The sequence below is a fragment of the Syzygium oleosum genome, unplaced genomic scaffold (assembly GCF_021117445.2).
Source record: "Syzygium oleosum isolate NSW1041296 unplaced genomic scaffold, Sole_v2.1 Sole_v2.22, whole genome shotgun sequence".
In the NCBI taxonomy this organism is placed as follows: Eukaryota; Viridiplantae; Streptophyta; class Magnoliopsida; order Myrtales; family Myrtaceae; genus Syzygium; species Syzygium oleosum.
Window position 1 is genome coordinate 1,581,844 of NW_026607506.1, and position 18,714 is coordinate 1,600,557.

The 18,714-nt window shown below is 41.3% G+C and overlaps 1 protein-coding gene, 1 long non-coding RNA gene and 1 pseudogene across 4 annotated transcripts in view; 2 read left to right on the forward strand and 1 right to left on the reverse strand.

The window, feature by feature from the left end:
* The window catches only part of LOC115669413 (uncharacterized), a 54,593-nt gene extending 43,605 nt beyond the window's left edge, over positions 1-10,988 (reverse strand). For both annotated transcript variants that reach the window (XR_008818846.1, XR_008818847.1), the window contains exon 1: positions 10,979-10,988. This is a non-coding gene — a long non-coding RNA (uncharacterized LOC115669413). The remainder of the gene's footprint in view (positions 1-10,978) is intronic.
* Positions 6,664-9,985, forward strand: LOC115670040 (cytochrome P450 CYP82D47-like). 2 transcript variants are annotated; one of them, XM_030591236.2, is made up of 3 exons: positions 6,664-7,288; positions 7,912-8,261; positions 9,178-9,985. In XM_030591236.2, exons 1-3 carry the CDS (start codon positions 6,742-6,744, stop codon positions 9,802-9,804), a joined length of 1,524 nt encoding a protein of 507 aa, XP_030447096.1. In that variant the 5' UTR covers positions 6,664-6,741; the 3' UTR covers positions 9,805-9,985. The 2 variants fall into 2 exon arrangements, with proteins under 2 accessions (XP_030447096.1, XP_030447095.1); XM_030591235.2 differs by having other exon boundaries at positions 6,667-7,288; positions 7,843-8,261.
* Positions 10,989-12,017: 1,029 nt separating the features above from the next.
* On the forward strand, positions 12,018-17,111 carry LOC115670041 (cytochrome P450 CYP82D47-like; annotated as a pseudogene).
* The last annotated feature ends 1,603 nt before the right edge of the window (positions 17,112-18,714 follow it).

The following is an 18,714-nucleotide window of genomic DNA, read 5'->3' on the forward strand; positions in this document are numbered from 1 at the left end:
TCTTCAAGAACGAGGATGTGTGGTTCCTCAATTTTGATGCGGCTTTGTTGATATCCGTGAGTAATCTTTAGAGTCATGAATGCCATCCCATGAGTGGAGACTTACTTAATACATGTGGATGTGGTGATTTGCAATTGTTATTAAATTTCGTTGAGTCAAAAGTTTGAAGCACGGGCTATGAGAGAAAATATTGCGATAAAACCCAAATACTCCATTGACTTACCACATTTCTTCGCTTCTATCCACTTAATTTGATCACATTTCAACATTAATCTTTGAAAGTGGATGTTGGGTTGACAAGTGTGTGTGAGAGAGAGAATCAAGCTACTCGTGAGTACCTCGTGCTTGATTCGATGACTACTCAAGATTGACTAGCCTAATTTGGAGTCAAGCTAGCGTCCAAGCTATTTGAGTATCTTGTCTAGTCAAGCTCTATCCTATAAATAAGATCGTGATCCTAATTTAAGTTTGCATTATCTTTTTCTAAGACATTGAATACTTATAAATATAGACATAACATACTTAAAATTACATTATATTCGAGCTTATTAAGCTCGAGTCGAGTTTTATGTATAAGTCAAACATATTAAATTGAGTCAAGTTGTCAATTTTCTATCGAGTCAAGCTCAAGCAAGAAAATTAATACCCAATCAAGTTCGAGTCAAGTTTAGAGCAGTGCGCATATAAGTTGGGTCACAGGCAAGCTTCGCAGGTTATCTACTCGGCTCGGCTCAATTACACCCCTAGTGACGGGAAAGTTGAGGATGGAGGGAGAAAAGAGTACAGCCGGGGGTAGCTGTCAGCGACGAGGCGGTGGCTTGGCTCAAGGCTCCGGGTGGAGATGACAGCCATGGGTCTTGCGATGGATCGGTCTGGAGTGACAAATGATTAAATTTGGAAAGACAATGGTAGATCCGTAAAGAGCAAGAAAACCCCGATGCAACTCGAAGCGGGACCCCCGAAAGTAGGTATGGATGGTGTTTGATGTGTGTGCACAAAAACGAGGATGGTTTATGAAATTTCTCCCTTTTTTTCTGCTTTTTTGGTTACTTAAGTCGATCAATGCAATCTAGGAACACCAGCCACTGTTCCAGAAATAGACAAACTGGCTTAGAATATCTCCTTAAAGATTGGGCATGAGAAAAAAACGGCTGGGAGGCATGTGGTTAGGATCAGAAAATATTTCCCTCGTCTTGTTAGCCACTCTATCAAACAATAATCCCCCCCAAAAGGGGCGCTTCCTTGGTAATTCTATCGTTGATCTTTTTCCCTTCTGCATGAGAATTTCCTTCCGTAATAATATACTCAATTGAAAATATTTTCATTATTAATAATAATTTATATCTCAACATTTTTGTAAGAGACACAGCTGATCGTTTTTAGGAAAATATTTTCTAAATATTTCATTTTCTGCGAAGTGTTTATGAGGACTTGGAGATATCATGATCGATCTGTCACCAACATAAAGTCTTGGGAAGTTGACATACTTGGGAGGATCATTAGATGATTGATCACTTGTTATTCCACACGGTTTGACATTTCACAACATCAACAAACTGATAATAACAAGCACGTGCTACTATTGACTAGTAGGGAGCGTTATACCGCGTTGATATCAAGTCTTGAGAGATTCTGGCGAACATGTTTGCTTAAGGAGGATCGTTAGACATAAAGGATATAGCCATTGATAGGCTAAGAAACCACAGCAGAGGTGAGTTAGAGAACAGTTGACAATTATGATCAAACAATCAGCGGAATAGTAGATGTGATAGCTTCAGCAAACTCCGGATTTGGAAACCCTGCTATTGTTGCGGGAACATTTTGTATGGGAAATTGAGATCTCGGCAACTGCACCAATCAACATCCAACAGCTCCTAACTCTTCAAAAGAGTTTCCAAAGGTTGGATTAAATATGTATATAAGAAGAGGATCGAATAAGCTTTAAAAGTTTGTACGAAAAAGGAGTATACTAGCATTGTTCATTGTTATCTTTCACTGGTGATCAAATTGTAATTCTGTCCATCTGAAATTCTTTGTAGAGTTCTTGTTGGCTTGTAATTGTGATAAGATCAAATGTACAATAGTGATAGCAGTTCTTGTGCCCTAATAGTGTGATGTATTATTTGATAGGATCAATACATACTGATTATAACTCGTCTTAAAGATTACTAGTGAAATCCAACCCATGTTAAGGTTGTTACCTAGAGAGTGGATGACACTTGAGGATAAAGCCAAACCATTATAAATTGTTATGTGCTATCTTTAAATTGATGATTATTATTTGTATCTATTTGACAGACACTTGCACATATGACCTTTAATCTATTTATGATTAATGTCAAAATATATTTTGCTTCTTTTGCGAAATTTTTTCAAAGTGCTAAAAAAACCTATTCCCCCTCCCCCTTCTCCCCCTGTGATGCCCCAGAACATTAAGCGCAACACGTTTCTTTTTCGATTATATATGTAATTATTAATAGCATGCGGAAATGCAAGAAATATTCACATCATCCCATACAAAGGAGCCCACGAGTTTAATTAAGGAACGTATACTTCTTTTATTAAAATATTAGTAGATATCAACTTTATACAACGTCCAAGAAAAACACAAATTACATTAGTCCTGAGCAAGGGTCAGGGTCACCTATCACCAACACACCACTCCTATGCCCAAAAACCCGCGGGAAAAGTGCCAAAAAATTCCTAAACCTTTTACATCGGTGCCAATTTAGTCCTAACCCTTTTTTTGGTGCCAATTCAGTCCTAAACCTTTTGCATTGGTGCATTGGTTCCAATTTAGTCCTAAACCTTTTTTTTGTGCCAATTCAGTCATAAACATTTTGCATTGGTGCCAATTCAGTTCTAAACCTTTTGTCTTTGTGCCAATTCAGTCCTTTCGGTCAATTTTGGCCGGATTTTGCTAACGTGAACGCCGATCGACCGGCGGCCAGTCACCGGCGCTGACATGGACAACTTTAATAATAATTTTAATTTTTATTTATTTATTTTCTTTTTTCTTTTCTTTTTTTTTCCCCTCCTCTCCTTCCTTCCTTCGGCCGGTCGCCGGTCCGGCGACCGGCCAGAGGCCAACGCCGGCGAGGCTCGCCCTCGCTGGCCACTAGCGAGGGCGGCCTCGCGCTAGGCGAGACCTGACCTCGCCGGCCACTGGAGAGGGCGGCCTCGCGCTGGGCGAGGTCCGACCTCGCCAGATCCGGCGAGGTCATGCCTCGCCCAACCGTCGGTGAGGTCGGGCCTCGCCTAGCCATGGCGAGGCTCGCCTTCGCCGTCGCTGGCGAGGGCAAGCCTCGCCCAGCCACCGGCGAGGCTCAATCTCGCCAGATATGGCGAGGTCAAGCCTCACCCAGCGCGAGGCCGCCCTCGCCGGCGCCGGCCAGAGGAAGGAGGGAAGGGAGGGGAAAAAAAAGAAAATAAATAAATAAAAATTCAAAAAATATTAAAATATTATTAAAGTTGTCCACGTCAGCGCCGGTGACCGGCCGCCGGCCGGTCGGCGTCCACGTCAGCAAAATCCGGCCAATTTTGGCCGGAAGGACTGAATTGGCACAAAGACAAAAGGTTTAGGACTGAATTGGCATCAATGCAAAAGGTTTAGGACTGAATTGGCACCAAAAAAAGGTTTAGGACTAAATTGGCACCAATGCAAAAGGTTTAGGACTAAATTGGCACCAAAAAAAGGTTTAGGACTAAATTGGCACCAAAGCAAAAGGTTTAGGACTTTTTTGACACTTTTCCCAAAAACCCGCTTGTACAAAAGTCAAGCTATTCGCTACAAGGCGACAACCTCGCCCATCAACATGTCGCCTTCACTATCAAAGCCCCTCAATGGTCCAACCAACTCACCGTCGATATTTCAATATCAAGCGACAAATTGATGGGGAATCCACTCTTGAAACCCCACGTCGACCCATACGGTAGAATTACACTTATTATATACTGCCGCTGATCCAAGCACAAGCACATCTTGATATTTACAATCAAAGTACATGGGAGTTGGCAGTGGGAGGTCCATCCTACAAGTCTGTAAAAAGAAAGGGGTGAGCCAAACTCAATAAATGAAATTTCTAAGTCTAAGTTAAGATCCTCTTACCTCTCAACCCAGTACCAATTAATAACGTGAGTTCTAGATAAGTGCAAAATAATCATGTATGACTAATGCAGATGTAAATGCAGTAACTTTCCTATCATGAAATGCCGATGGAAAACATTGAAAACATTAACAACATTATGCAAGCGGATGACATACTATTTCATGATGCGCAGATAGCACATGGTAGCTCACCGATATATACAGGTGAGTTTTAAACTCCTACACGTCACTGGCCAGGATCTATCTTAACTCACGAGGCATCTCGATCGTCGAGGCATCGTCACCACCAATTCATGAGGGACGAAATCATATATACCCATTTGATACATCTTTGAGCCCATCCATTATGGGTGTCTTCTACATCAGTGAGGATAAATACACCACTGTATATCTACATGATGATGGTCATATCTTACATTATACCATGGCTACACAAGCCGAGTCATCATAAGATTTCATGTCATCTCAATTTTGTAGAGAACCGTTTCATACGGTAAAACATTCGCTCGGTAGCAGATAGGTCATGGCAAATGTCTTTATCATGTGGTATCAAAGGCATACACACCATTACAACACAACAATTGCCATATGCATCACAATAATTTGTCATTTCTCATGAAATTAATGATAAATAAATAATTAAAAATTCGTACTGAGTTCGGGACATGTTAGGCTTCTAGTTCAAACTAATCTGGTTTGGATTTGCACATCTAAAAGGGGTGAGCCATCTCCCTAAGAAAATATTAGGTAGGTTTATCTTGTCATGTTAATGATAGAACACTTCATTAAGCTCTTGCTATGTGTTCATACGGAACCACTTTTTATGATTTTTTAAATGCTTCATCTTCTCTGTTCCCCTATCTCTCTTTCCTTTGTTACTCTCTTCTCATCCGTACATCAAACACCATCGCCAACCCTCTATCACTTCAAACCAAAAACACCAAAAGTTCCATTCACTGCCTTTTCTTCTTCTTCTATCCTCTCAGCTACGAGGCCAAGAAAATGTGGGGCTGTGGAAAGGGAGGCAAGGGGTTGGCGTGAAGAGGACCTTCCACGAAGCCGGCATTTCGGCGGCTGGCCCACCGTGGGGGAGTGAAGTGGACTAGTGGGTTGATCTACGAGAAGACGTGCGGGGTGTTGAAAATTTTCGTGGAGAACGTGATCGCAACTCCTTGACCTACAAGGAGCAGGCACTCCAAAAAAGGTGGACCGCCATGGATGTGGTTTTACGAGGGTTTTTGTTTGTAGTTAGTGATATAGTTGTAGATTTGTAATGAGTTTTGTGTTTCAAATAAATGAACTTGTGGGGTTTTTGGTTCGATATATAATGGGATCTATATTTCGGTAAATAGAATATCAGTTTAAGTTTTTCAATTTTGCTTTCTACTCGTGTTTTGGGATGAGTTTTGGCGTTCTATTGCTGCTTTGGAATGATGGTTTTGGAGGTGTGCGAAGTTACGAGGAAAAAAAAAAACTTATTATAATACATGGATTCAAACAGAGTTGGATTCAGTGAGCATATTTGTGAACTCGAACTCAAAGCTTGAAGCAATAGGTTGAGCTAATAAAGTCACGTTAGAGTAAGCAAATTGGTGACTATTTCAAAAGGGAGGAAGAAGAAAAGAGCATGAGAAGGGAGAGAAAAATGGAAAATAGAGTAAAGGAAGAGAGCGAGTAATGGAGAAGGGGAAGCATTTAAAAAAATCTCGAAGAGTAACCTCTATGGACAAGTGAAGTAAACTGAATAGACTAGTTTTTTACTGACGTGGCAAGACAGATTTACTAAATATTTTTTTATATAAACGCCAGTGAGATTGATATGGAGAGAGTGAGTGGAGGAGGGGAGGGTGACAGTGGCCCCACTTTGGACAAGTCCCAATCACTTAAGTGGTACATAGTACGTCGGGACCCAATATTTTCTCTAGAAGGCTCCGTTCGTTTGGCGGAAAATATTTTCTCGGAAAATATTTTTCGGATTTTTCGGTGTTCGGAGGGCGAAAAACGTTTTTTGTGGGAAAATATTTTCCTACCCCCCTCACAAAATAGCCTAAGTCTACGGAAAATGATTTCCGCTTCTTCAAAAGCGGAAATCATTTTCCGGAGCTTCTTCTTCTTCTTCACTAAGGTCGCCGGCCGCCGCAGCCGGTCGCCGGCCGCCGCGCGCCGCCGTCAACGCCGGTCACCGGCGAAAAATATTTTTCGAAACTTTTTCATATTGATCGCCGAACACCGGAAAATTATGTTCCGGAAAAATATTTTTCAGGAAAATGACTTCCGGAAAAATATTTTTCAAAAGGAGAATATTTTTCGCCAAACGAACCGAGCCGAAATGCCGACGAATGTGGCCAACAGGGTTAGCTGTCGTGCATTGAGGAGAATTTAGGAAGCATATACTCCAATTCAATCTTATCTTCTCGATTGAAGGGTCTGTTGTGATTTGACGTCCAACAAATGTATGCTCCCCGTGAATCTAATGAAAGGTCTTGAGTAGTTTTCCTGACCCCGAGAAAATCGTAAAAAATAGAAGAAATAAATCAGAAAGTAAATCGAATTTCAAATTCATGGGATATACTTTTTTCAAATCGGAATAAATTGTTGACTCTATTAGTGAGCAGTTCATTCTTAATGCCCCAATGTACTTTCTGCTTGGAAGCTTGAACTTCACCAATCTGGTTGGGGTCCTTGTGATTCTTGCTCTATCGTTCCTTGTGTTATGGAGATCAAGATCATCATCATCGAGCAAGCTCAAAACAGCACCAGAAGCTGCAGGTGCATGGCCCGTGATAGGCCACTTGCCCATTCTAGCAAAATCCAAGCTTCCCCACAAGACCTTAGCATCCATGGCCGACGAGTTCGGACCCATCTTCGCCCTCAGGCTCGGGTCGTTTCCGGTCGTGGTGGTGAGCAGTTCTGAGATAGCCAAAGAATGCTTCACCAAACATGATGTCGCCTTCTCCTCTCGTTCGCGGCTTCTGTTCTTTGAAATTCTGGGTTATGACTATGCCTTGTTCGCGTTCGCTCCCTACGGTCCGTACTGGCGCGAGGTGAGGAAAATCGCCACCTTGGAGCTGCTCTCTAACCGGAGGATCAAGTCATTGCTCAACCCGGTACTGGCCTCTGCGACGGATCTCGCCATTAAAGAGTTGCACAGGCTTTGGAGTGAGAAGAAGGATGATTCAGGTACATCAGTTTGGTAATGATCCATTTTAACAACAACGTAGCTTAGAGTGAAGAAAGTCAAGCGTTCTATGGGAGCAACATCGAAGGCACTCAAGTGGACCAATAAGTACGAAATAAGTCTTATAGCAAACGATTTTTACTGAGACGTCTTATGCGTTGTGTTCGTAATCTAAGTTCTCAAAATTTCTTCCAATCGACCTCACTACCAAAACCACCCATACCCACTCTCCCTTCCTCCTGCTGTCGCCAACAGCCTGCGTTGGCGCCCATCATCGTATTTCTCTCTCTTCAAGTCTGGTCAGGAGGGGCTCAAAAGCCAACCCCGCGACCTAAGGCCGGGGTCCTGGACCTCGGGCGACCTCAGATCCAAGGTCCCCGGAGGTCATGTGGAGATCGAGAGTTGCAGAGGCGATGGAGGGATGAGTAGGGCCTGTGTGGCGGTGCTCGCTAGCTCGACGAGTACCAAAGATCTTTTATGTTCTTTCTTGGAAAGCTTAAGAAAAACAGCATAAGCCTTGTCATATAACGTCGTGTTTGCTCCTTGTCTAACACAGGCCGTATCTTGGTAGACTTGAAGCAATGGTTTGCGAAGCTGACTCTGAATGTGATCCTTAACGTTGTAGCCGACACGGGCCACTACAGCAGCACTGCCAAGATGGATGAGGAAGAGGAGCAGCGGTGCCACGAGGCAGTGAGGGAGTTCTTCCGTTTGATGGGGACGTTTACAGTGGCGGATGCTCTGCCTTTCTTGCGGTGGCTTGATTTGGGTGGGCATGAGAAAGCCATGAAGAGGACTATGAAAGAATTGGACACAATCCTAAGTAATTGGTTAGAGGAACACAAAAGGAAGAAGAAGGTCGACTTGGACAAGTCTCAGGGTGATCGAGATTTCATGGACGTCATGATTTCAACTCTTAACGGCATGGATATCGCAGGTTATGATGCTGATACCATTGCCAAAGCCACATGCTTGGTATGCTTAATATCTTCCCTCCCCTTTTCGATGGAGCTGTGGTTTCTTCTTAAATGCTGATCACGGTGCAAAACTACATACATGTGTCTTTTGCATTAGGAAATTAGCTGCGCTCTTCCTTAATCATCTTTTTCCCAACTTCTGTAACATAATAGAAAAACTACATAAAAATAGAATTTTAACACAATTTGTCAACGTCTCTTTCTATGCGTCGTAGATATCACAGCACAGTTGATAATGGCGTCTCTTTCCCAACCGAGGGACTTCAATTATTTGCCTGTGATCTAACATTTGTGAAAGGGAGGACTATAAGTTAAATGGATACATATCACATAAAAAATATGTGCAGGACAAATGCATTAACTAATAGGGCTCGATAAGATATAGATATTTCAAGCCTTCTAAATGAAAAGTTATTACATGGTTTATTAATTATATGGATCAACATCATAATGAGTATTTGATTATATGAGTATTATTATGGAGTCTACATGATGATGATTGAGATAGATTTGATTTACACAGTCTATAGACCATACAATATTTTTTTTTAAACGAGATTTATGTAAGTATTAGCCTATTACTGGTGACTGAGGATAGCATTCATGTCTCGGAGGGGGCCAACAGTGTCGTCGCATTTTTCACCACAGTTTTGGTGTAACTTCTTATAATAAACTGTGAAGTTTCACATAAAAAAAGAATATTCATTTCACCGCCCCTGCTGTCGAACTAAACTTTACCAGACAACTTTTTATCCTACCACTTAATCTGCGCTCCATGCATCCTCCACTGTACAGTTTGATGTTAAAAAAGAATATGCAAAGGGAATGCGAATATAGACTTTCATGTAATTAGCCTTCCATGTCTCACTTCTAATAAGACATATGTTAATGTTTTTTATTTTCCTTTTTGGAAGGCGATGATAGCAGGAGGTAGCGATACAACCATGGCCACCCTAACATGGGCGATCTCTCTGTTGTTGAACAACCTCCCCATCCTAGAAAGAGTTCAAGGAGAACTTGATAATCACATTGGCAAGCAAAGACATCTGATCGAGTCGGACATCGCCAACTTAGCCTTCCTCCAAGCTATAGTAAAGGAGACCCTCCGCCTATACCCAGCATCCCCCCTCTTTGGACGCCAATCCACTGAGGATTGTATCATTGGTGAGTACCATGTGCGCAAAGGCACGAGGATGATGTTCAACTTATGGAAAATCCAAACCGATCCCAGGCTGTGGCCTGACCCTTTGAAGTTTCAGCCAGAGAGGTTTTTGAGTAGCCATAAGGATCTCGATGCAAAGGACCATAATTTTGAGCTCTTGCCATTTGGAGGTGGTAGAAGAATTTGTGCTGGAATGTCCTTTGCACTCCAGTCGCTGCATTTTGTCTTGGCTAGGTTCTTGCATGCGTTCGACGTTTCTACTCCTGGCAATTCCCCAGTGGACATGTCCGAGGATTTTGGAGCAACCATAAAAAAGGCAAGGCCACTTGAAGTTATGCTGGCACCAAGATTACCTCGTGAGTTGTACGACTCAGTCTAGAGCGTGAAATGATGAAGAGTCTGTTAGAATACGCTAATTGGAAGTACTAGTTGAACGAACGAGTATGGGCTTTGCGTATTTAGCTCAGAAAGTCATTCGCATTCACACATCATGGACAACGGTGACTTTGATCTTGTATGTTCTTCCTACATTAATGGAATAGTGGTAGTTCTTCATATAAGTCTTAGGGTTTATTTCATTATTGTGTTAAGTGCTGAAAATCGGTATACTTATTATTAATGTCATCTCACTTGTATACTGACGCTCAATTACTGGTGGTGATGTGATTAAAAGCCAATACCAATGATTCGGAATTATAATTGGACGAATTGGTTGGATTGGCTATCGGTATCTAGTTCGGTCTAATACATATAACTAGGTGTTCGACTGACTATTGGCGTTAAGAAAATTAAGTACAAGGAGTGACAAGTCAAGGTTTCGATCTTCAAACCTCATAGGAACAACTATAAAGCCTAGTCAGACTATTGACATATATGTACCATCCAGGGGTTGAATTGGTAAAAAAAATAAGAGGTGACCCAATTCTAAATCAATACCAAGTCTAAATCGATTCGATTCAAATTAAAATTGGTGCATTGGAGCCAATTACATTACCTGAAATCCACAAAGAAACATTACGGAGAATTTAGAAGGGATTTGCCATTTTTGGCTTAGTAAAGGGACTATCGAGCGAGTTCGCAAAAGCAGTTTGGTCTATCCTGGGCAATTAGTTTCCAAGCTAAGAGCAACATTTGTGACGGCTACTTTGACCTATACGAAGTCTCCAACATGGTGAGGAAGCTTGGCGGGCTATACGTGTACGTGAAAGTGAGAGTGAGAGTCGAAGGTAGCCATTGGGATTAAATGGCTCATAAAATGATCGTCTGATGCTTATTCTTAACAGAGTAAGCGAGTAAGTATAATGGTTCGAATATCGCCTCGATAATTGACTCAGAACAGACAATATATACATATACAAGCGCAATTTTGTTCGTAAAGAAATAAGTTTCATTTCAGTGTTTGAAATTGAATTCTCCTCAGAACGATCGTATAAATTACTAATTAATTGTCATAGATTATAGACAAAAGCGCACAATGAGATATAAGTCTACACTGAAATTGTGGCATTAACTGATTTAGAAATATTGGCACGGAGAATCTTGGGAAGAACTACTTGGGCTCCGTCGAATTGTACCAAGTCAATTTGACAAAACGAAAAAGTACAACAAAGAAATTGACAAGTGAACGAACAGAAACTGACAAATCCTGGGTAATGCTCAAAATGAGCCCACGAAAAGTCATATACGTGGGCCGAACTGGACCCCACCCATCCTCCCCCCGGCAACTTTTTCTGCGAGACAAAGGCCGCAAGGAGGAGTTTCTCAAGCTTCATTTCTCCCACTATTTGTTTTGCATAAACGAGCAATTTAAAAAATATTTTTAAAAACGATTATTTGTATTATTTATAAAAAAAAATAAGTAAAAAATATTATTATTATACAAGAAAATATTTAGATATATATTATTATCGATAAAAAAAATATAAACGATCATTTAAAAAATACTTTTTAAATTTTTAGTTTTTGGGAAACAAACGAGAATAATCTATTTGGACCGTACGAAATTCAGAATCACGTGTGGGCCAACTGCTGGATTTCTAATCGCAACATCAGTCTCCCCGGGGCCCACACTGGGAAATCTACTTTTGCTTATCGAAGTCGGATCAGTAGAGCCGCCCCGGTGCTGAATTTTCAACCATGAACCAAAAAAATATGTACATGTATGTAAATTTGACTTATCCCTTTGAGGTCGCTCAAACCAGTAAGCAATGCACAAACAAACGAATCTGAACATATCGTGTTGACATTAGCAACGTGTTGATATGCTCAATTAAACACCTCTCGTATTATATTAATGGGGTATTCGAGATTTCTTGAGTATCCTACAGATCTCCTTCGGATATGATAATGACCCACGGGATCAGTATTATTAGAGATAATTCCTCGAAAATGTACAAATATGATGATTCATACTTAAACTTCAAGTTAAGAGGACAAACATTAATCATATTATCCAAGACGATAATATAATTATAGTCAGTAGCGAATAAAATCTATCTTCATAGATTTCCGCTACCCAACATGGAGAAACCAGCACAGACACTGGACCCACCCACGAATTTTCAATGCTTTTTTCGTCTTTTGCAGTATGTATGGAGCTTGAAACACTCCAGTGCATCACAACCTTTTTCCTCGGTGCTTCTGCACGTTATACGCAGCAAAAATGGACTCCCTGCTTCAAGACCTCTCCCGCTTGTCCGGAATAATCCTAGCCATCCTCGTCCTATCAATCTTTGTATTATTCAAATCGACATCATCAAGCAAGCTCAAAACACCACCAGAAGCCCCAGGGGCATGGCCCGTCATAGGCCACTTGCCCATCCTAGCGAAATCCAAGCTTCCCCACAAGACCTTAGCGTCCATGGCCGACCAGTACGGACCCATCTTCACCATCCGGCTTGGGATGTTCCCGACCCTAGTGGTGAGCGGTTCTGAGATGGCCAAGGAGTGTTTTGCCAAGAACGACGTCGCGCTGTCCACTCGGCCGCGGCAATTGGCCCAGAAGATCCTGGGCTACTCCTACGCCATGCTCGTGTTCGCGCCTTACGGCCAGTACTGGCGCGAGGTGAGGAAGATGGTCACCTTGGAGCTGCTCTCGAGCCGGAGGATCAACTCCTTGCTCAACCCTATTCAGGCCTCAGAAGCGGACGTGGCCATCCGGGAGCTGCACAAGCTTTGGATTGAGAACAAGGATGATTCAGGTATTCTTCTGATACTGGTGGTCATTCAATATGTGGTTTTGGTGGTTCTTGATGATAGGCCCTTCCATGGTTGTACTAACTATTTTCCTTTTTTATCGATGAACACCGGTCGTTTTCATAGTATATAAGGTCATGAAGATGATCACATTTAGAATTTTCGGGTCAAGTACTCTTCTCTAGATTAAGGGCGAGTCGAGCTTTGCACTTTTTTATGGCGTCCATACCGGAAGACATAGAAAATATGATGCTTGGCCGATCTTAGTCACGGTTTAGAAATGACTATTGCGTGCTTGACACACGAAATACAGATTCGGTTCTTCTAGCAATCAAAGCAAATACAATCGATACCATACTAAGGTCACACACATCTCGATCTCGATTCGCATATTTCTTGGTTCATAATTCTTGAGACTATGAGGGTATTTGCTCCATCACCCAGCCATAGGCTTTTTTGTCATAGAAGAAACTGGGATAAGTATCAAAAAAGAATTCAAAACTTATTGTACAGATGTCTATTCAATCATAAACCTTTCAATTTGGTCGATTTAGTCCTAAATTTTTTAACGGTTTGCCAATATAGTCCTCCCAGCCAATTTTGACCCAAAAATCGTTGACGTGAACAACGGACGTCCTATGCGGCACAGTTAGCTTTGACGTGAACAACTTTCTCAATCTTTTAAAAATAATTTATCATTTTTCTGAATTATCTTTTATTTGTTTATATTCTTTTTTCCTTTTTTTTTCTTTGCTTTTTTTCACCATGATTGGAGAGGGTCTCTAAGGGTCTGTTTGGCAACTTGCCAAATAGTGTTTGATTCGGTTCTTTTGTTCCCAGAATCAGCTTGGGAACAGAAATCCGTTTGTTAAAATTTTTGTGCCCGGGCACAATTTTGCCAAAAATTGATCCCAGAATCAGTTTTGGAACAGAATCAAGAATAAAAAAAAAATAGCTTCTTGATTCTGGGAACAAAAATGAGAATTAATTTTTTTTTCTTATTCTTTTTCTTGATTTTTAATGTAGCTTCTAATGTCCGGTACGAGGGCCACCCTCGCAGTATATGGCGAGATTAAAATATTTTAATAAAAAAATGTTATTAATAAAAAATATTATTAATAAAAAAATATTTTACCGGACATAAAAAAAATTATTTTACCAGCCATGGCTAGCGACTAGGCCATGAAAAAAAAATATTATTAATAAAAAAAAATATATCGGCCATGGCCGGCGACCAGGCCATGGCAAAAAAAAATAAATAAAATATTTTAATAAAAAATATTATTAATAAAAAAATATTTATAAAAAAAATATTTTACCGGTTATGGCCGGCGACCAGTCCATGGCAAAAAAAATAAAAAAATATTTTCAATAAAAATATTTTAATAAAAAAATATTTTATCGGCCATGGCCAAAAAAAAGAAAAAAATATTATTAATAAAAAAAATTTGCCGGCCATGGCCAAAAAAAATAAAAAAATTATTTTTAATAAAAGTATTATTAATTAAAAAAATATTTTACCGGCCATGGCCAAGGAGGAGAAGAAAAAAAGAAAAGAAAGAAATATTAAAATATATAAATATATTATTAAAATATTATTAATAAAAATAAATTTTATGCCGTTACCAAACACATTTCTGTTCTTTTACTATTTCAGGAATAGAAATTTTGGGCCGTTACCAAATGCCTTTAAATGCTCATAATCAGTTCCCGGGCACAGAATAAAAAAGAATCATTTCTGACCAGAATCTGATTATGGGCACAGAATGGTTGCCATGCGCAGCCTAAGGCTCACCAGCCATTGGGCAAGGGTCGCAAAGTCCTCCCTAGCTGCAGGCAAGACCATGGCGAGGCCTCCTTACCCAGATCATGGTGAGGCCCTTGCCTACAGTCGGCGAGGCCTTCAACTATAGCGGCCCTCACCCGTGGCCAACATAGGCTTTGCTTTCCTTACCCAATGGCTGGCAAACTCCATCAACCATCACCGGCCAAAGTGAAAAAGAAAAAGAGAAGAAAGAAAGAAAAACAAGAAAAGAAAAAGAAAGGAAGAGAAAGAAATAAAAAAGATTCATAAAAAAATTTAAAAAAATTGTCCACATTAGTCTGGGTAGTGCCACGTAGGATGGGCAATGTCCACATCTTCAATTTTCGGCTAAAATTGATTGGAATGACTACTTTGACAAATCGTCAAAAGGTTTATAACTAAACTGACAAAATTGAAAGGTTTAGCATTAAATGTGTATCCTTACAATAGGTTTAGGAATTTTTTTGGCAATTTTCCCAAAGAAACTAGATTGAATGATGCAGGAGATCAATGAAGTATTGTCCAAGATTGGGCATCCGTTTCATCAATTCTTTTAGTTCATGAGAGTAGTCGAAACTTCAATTCAGCATATAACGTCTAATTCATTCTGATTTATTAGGCCATGTCACAGTCGACTTGAAGCAGTGGTTTGCAAAGTTGACTCTGAACGTGATCATCAGGATCGTGGCCGGAAAGCGCTACTCCGCGGCGGACGAGGAAGAGGAGCAGCGGTGCCAAAAGGCGTTACGGGAGCTCTTCCACTTCTTTGGGATGTTCTTAGCGGCAGACGCTCTTCCTTTCCTGAAGTGGCTGGACTTAGGTGGACATGAGAAGGCCATGAAGAGGACTGCAGAAGAACTGGACGACATCATTGGTGGTTGGTTGGAGGAACACAAGAAGAATAATAAGGATTTGAGTGAGACCGACGGAAGCAGAGATTTCATGGACGTCATGCTTTCGGTCCTTAACGACGATGAAATTGGAGGTTATGATGCTGATACGGTTATAAAAGCTACATGCTTGGTAAGTATTTGTCCGCGCCCCGTTGGTGCAGTCTTTTCTTCTTCATAATGCTAGTTGCCGACATATCAAGTAGTCGGGGGGGGCGATTGTCCATAGGTTTAGTTGATTTCAACTGGGGCTGAGAATGGTTCGGGTGATCCAGTTATAGAGTTGGAACCATATAAATCTTACAGGGAGGGAGGGGTTCCAATAAACTTGGAACTGAGAACCGGACCGATTCACCGTAGAACGAAGCCTAAAATCGAATCGGTCCAAGCTGGTCCTGGGTAGAATTGCGAACTAGTCTAGTCCTAAAAATCACATTGAAATAATCAAGTTTGATAATTAAAAAGTACTTAGATTGGAAATCAAGTAAGTTAGAGAACCTAATTTGCAGAGAAGCAAAAGCTCGAGCACTCAATTTGGAAAGCTGCACAAATAAGAGGGGCTAAAGTTGCACTAAAGTTTATTCTTGTATGATATTGTGGGCCTATCTTCATTTTTAAATTAACATCAGCCTCCCTAATTTTTTATTCTTTATTGGACCAGATCACCATATTTTTCTTGCCCATATGAAGTGGAAGGGCACATGAATTTAGGCTGCGAATGATGTTGTAGTTAATCTTCATATCTCCCTCCTAACTTGGAAAATATGTTTGTCGTATTTAAAGACGATGATTGCAGGCGGCAGTGATACCGCCATGGTTACCCTGACATGGGCAATCTCGTTGTTGCTCAACAACCTTCACATCCTGCAGAAAGCTCAAAAAGAGATCGACGCTCAGATCGGCAAGCAGAGGCATGTGAAAGCAGCGGACATCGCCAGCCTGACCTATCTCCAAGCCATAGTGAAGGAGACCCTCCGATTATACCCGGCGGCCCCAATCTCGGGGCCACGCCTGTTCACCGAGGATTGAACTGTCGGCGAGTACCACGTGCCCAAGGGCACGAGGTTGATCTTGAACATCTGGAAAATTCAAACCGACCCCAAGACATGGCCCTTTCCGTTCGAGTTTAGACCCGAGAGGTTCTTGGGTAGCCATAAGGACGTCGATGTGAGGGACTCCAACTTTGCGCTCCTACCATTTGGAGGCGGCAGGCGAATCTGTCCCGGAATATCTTTCGGACTCGAGATTGTGCATTTTCTTCTAGCCAGGTTCTTACATGCATTCGAGATATCAACCGTGGACGATTCGCCAGTGGATATGTCCGAGATCTTCGGACCGACGAATTTGAAGGCGACCCCACTTGAGGTTACGCTCAGGCCGAGATTAACTCAAGAGCTCTATCGATTTAATTAATGGAGAGTTTATATATGAAAGGAAAGCTCTTTGAAATGTACACCTAAGTGAATGGGTAGCAATCTCTCTCCATGCGTGGCTCTAAGAGACATGATCACATATCTAGACTTTTCAGATTGAAGTTGCTGACCCCTGGAACATCACTTGCATGAAAAAGGTCGATGCGTTCGTGATTGCAGTGCGATGTCAAATGTCACTACCATCGTTCACCACTTGCATGCAATACCGTGTGACCCGTTGTGTGTGGACTCATTCATGCTTTCCTTGCCCAAATGCCAATCCTACAGGTTTAGTCGTCATCAATGAGATATGACCATTCAATCTCCATATAGCCATAACATCGTTATCATGCATTGGATGATTGCAATGTATCTCTTCCCCGTCTGCTCTGCTTGGCCCTACTTACCTCTTTATCTCCTCACACGTACCAGCGCTTGCACAGGCGTACATATATATTGAAAGATTCCAAACAGTTGAAAAGTCAATCTTCACGAACGAGGTTGTGTGGTTCCTCAATTTTGATGCAGCAGATTTGATATTCGTGCATGCCATCCTGTGAGTATACCCTTACTTAATATATGTGGATGTGGTGATTTGGGTATGTTATTGGATTTCGTTGAGTCAAAAGTTTGAACCATGTGCTATAAGAGAAAAGATTGCGATAAAATCCAAATACCTCTTTGATTTACCATATTTCGTCGTATCTATCCACTTAATTTTATCACATTTCAACATTAATCTTTGAACGTGTAACAAAAGCAATAACAAGCTACTCGTGAGTACTTTGTGCTCGATAACAAGCTACTCGGTGGATATTGAACAAAATTTGGGGCATTGAGCTTGCATCAAGCCATTCATGGATGTTGGGTTGAGAAGAGTGTGTGTGTGTGAGAGAGAGTCAAGCTACTCATAAGTACATCGTGCTCAATTCAATGACTACTCAAGATTGACTAGCCTAATTTGGCGTCAAGTTGGCATTCAAGCTATTTAAGTATCTTGTCTAGTCAAGCTCGATCCTGTAAATAAGCTCGTGAGCCTATTTTAAGTTTGCATTATTTTTTCTAAGACATTGAATACTTATAAATGTAGACACAATATACTTAAAATTACATTATATTCGAGCTTGCTAAGCTTGAGTCGAGTTTTATTTATAAGTCAAACATAATAGATCAAGTCAAGCTATCAATTTTCTGATTAAGTCAAGCTCAAGCAAGAAAATTAATACTCAATCAAGTTCGAGTCAAGTTTCGAGCATTGCACATTTAATGTTGGGTCAATGGCAAGCTCCGCACGGTATCGACTCAGCTCGGCTCAATTACACCCCTAGCAACAGAAAAGTTGAGGATGGAGGGAGCAAAGGGTGCAACCACGGGTGTCTATCAGCGACGAGGCGGTGGCTCGGCTCAAGGCTCCGAGTGGTGATGACGGCTGTTGCGAGCTGCGCCAAGGAGGAGGGGATGAGCTTGGGTCCGGTTTGGGTTTCTATCGTATGGGTCTGATTAGTCTGGGATGACGAACGGTTAAATTTGGGAAGAAAATGGCGGATCCATAAAGAGCAAGGAAACCCCGATGCAAGTCGAAGCGGGACCCCCGAAAGTACGTATGGTTCTAATACGTTTCGAAAACTTCTGGACGGTGTTTGACGTGTGTGCGAAAACAAACGGGGGATGGTTTATGAAATTTGTTCTTTTTTTTCTGCTTTTTGGTTACTTAAGTCAAATCAATTCAATCTAGGAACACCAACCACTGTTCCTGAAATAGACAAACTGGCCTAGAATATCTCCTTAAAGATTGGGCAGATGAAAAAAACAGCTGGGAGGCATGTGGCTAGGATCAGAAAATATTTCCCTTGTCTTGTTTAGCCACTCTATCAAACAATAATCCCCCCCCATGGTCGAACCGACAACGGACCCCCCCAAAAAGGGGCGCTTCCTCGGTAATTTTGTCGTTGATCTTTCCCCCTTCTGCATGAGAATTTCCTTCCGTA

Coding starts and splice junctions, on each gene's coding strand:
- LOC115670040 (XM_030591235.2), top strand. CDS start 6,742: ATGTACTTTCTGCTTGGAAGCTTGAACTTCACCAATCTGGTTGGGGTC. Junction 7,289..7,842: donor TGAGAAGAAGGATGATTCAG/GTACATCAGTTT, acceptor TGTCTAACACAG/GCCGTATCTTGGTAGACTTG. Junction 8,262..9,177: donor TTGCCAAAGCCACATGCTTG/GTATGCTTAATA, acceptor CCTTTTTGGAAG/GCGATGATAGCAGGAGGTAG.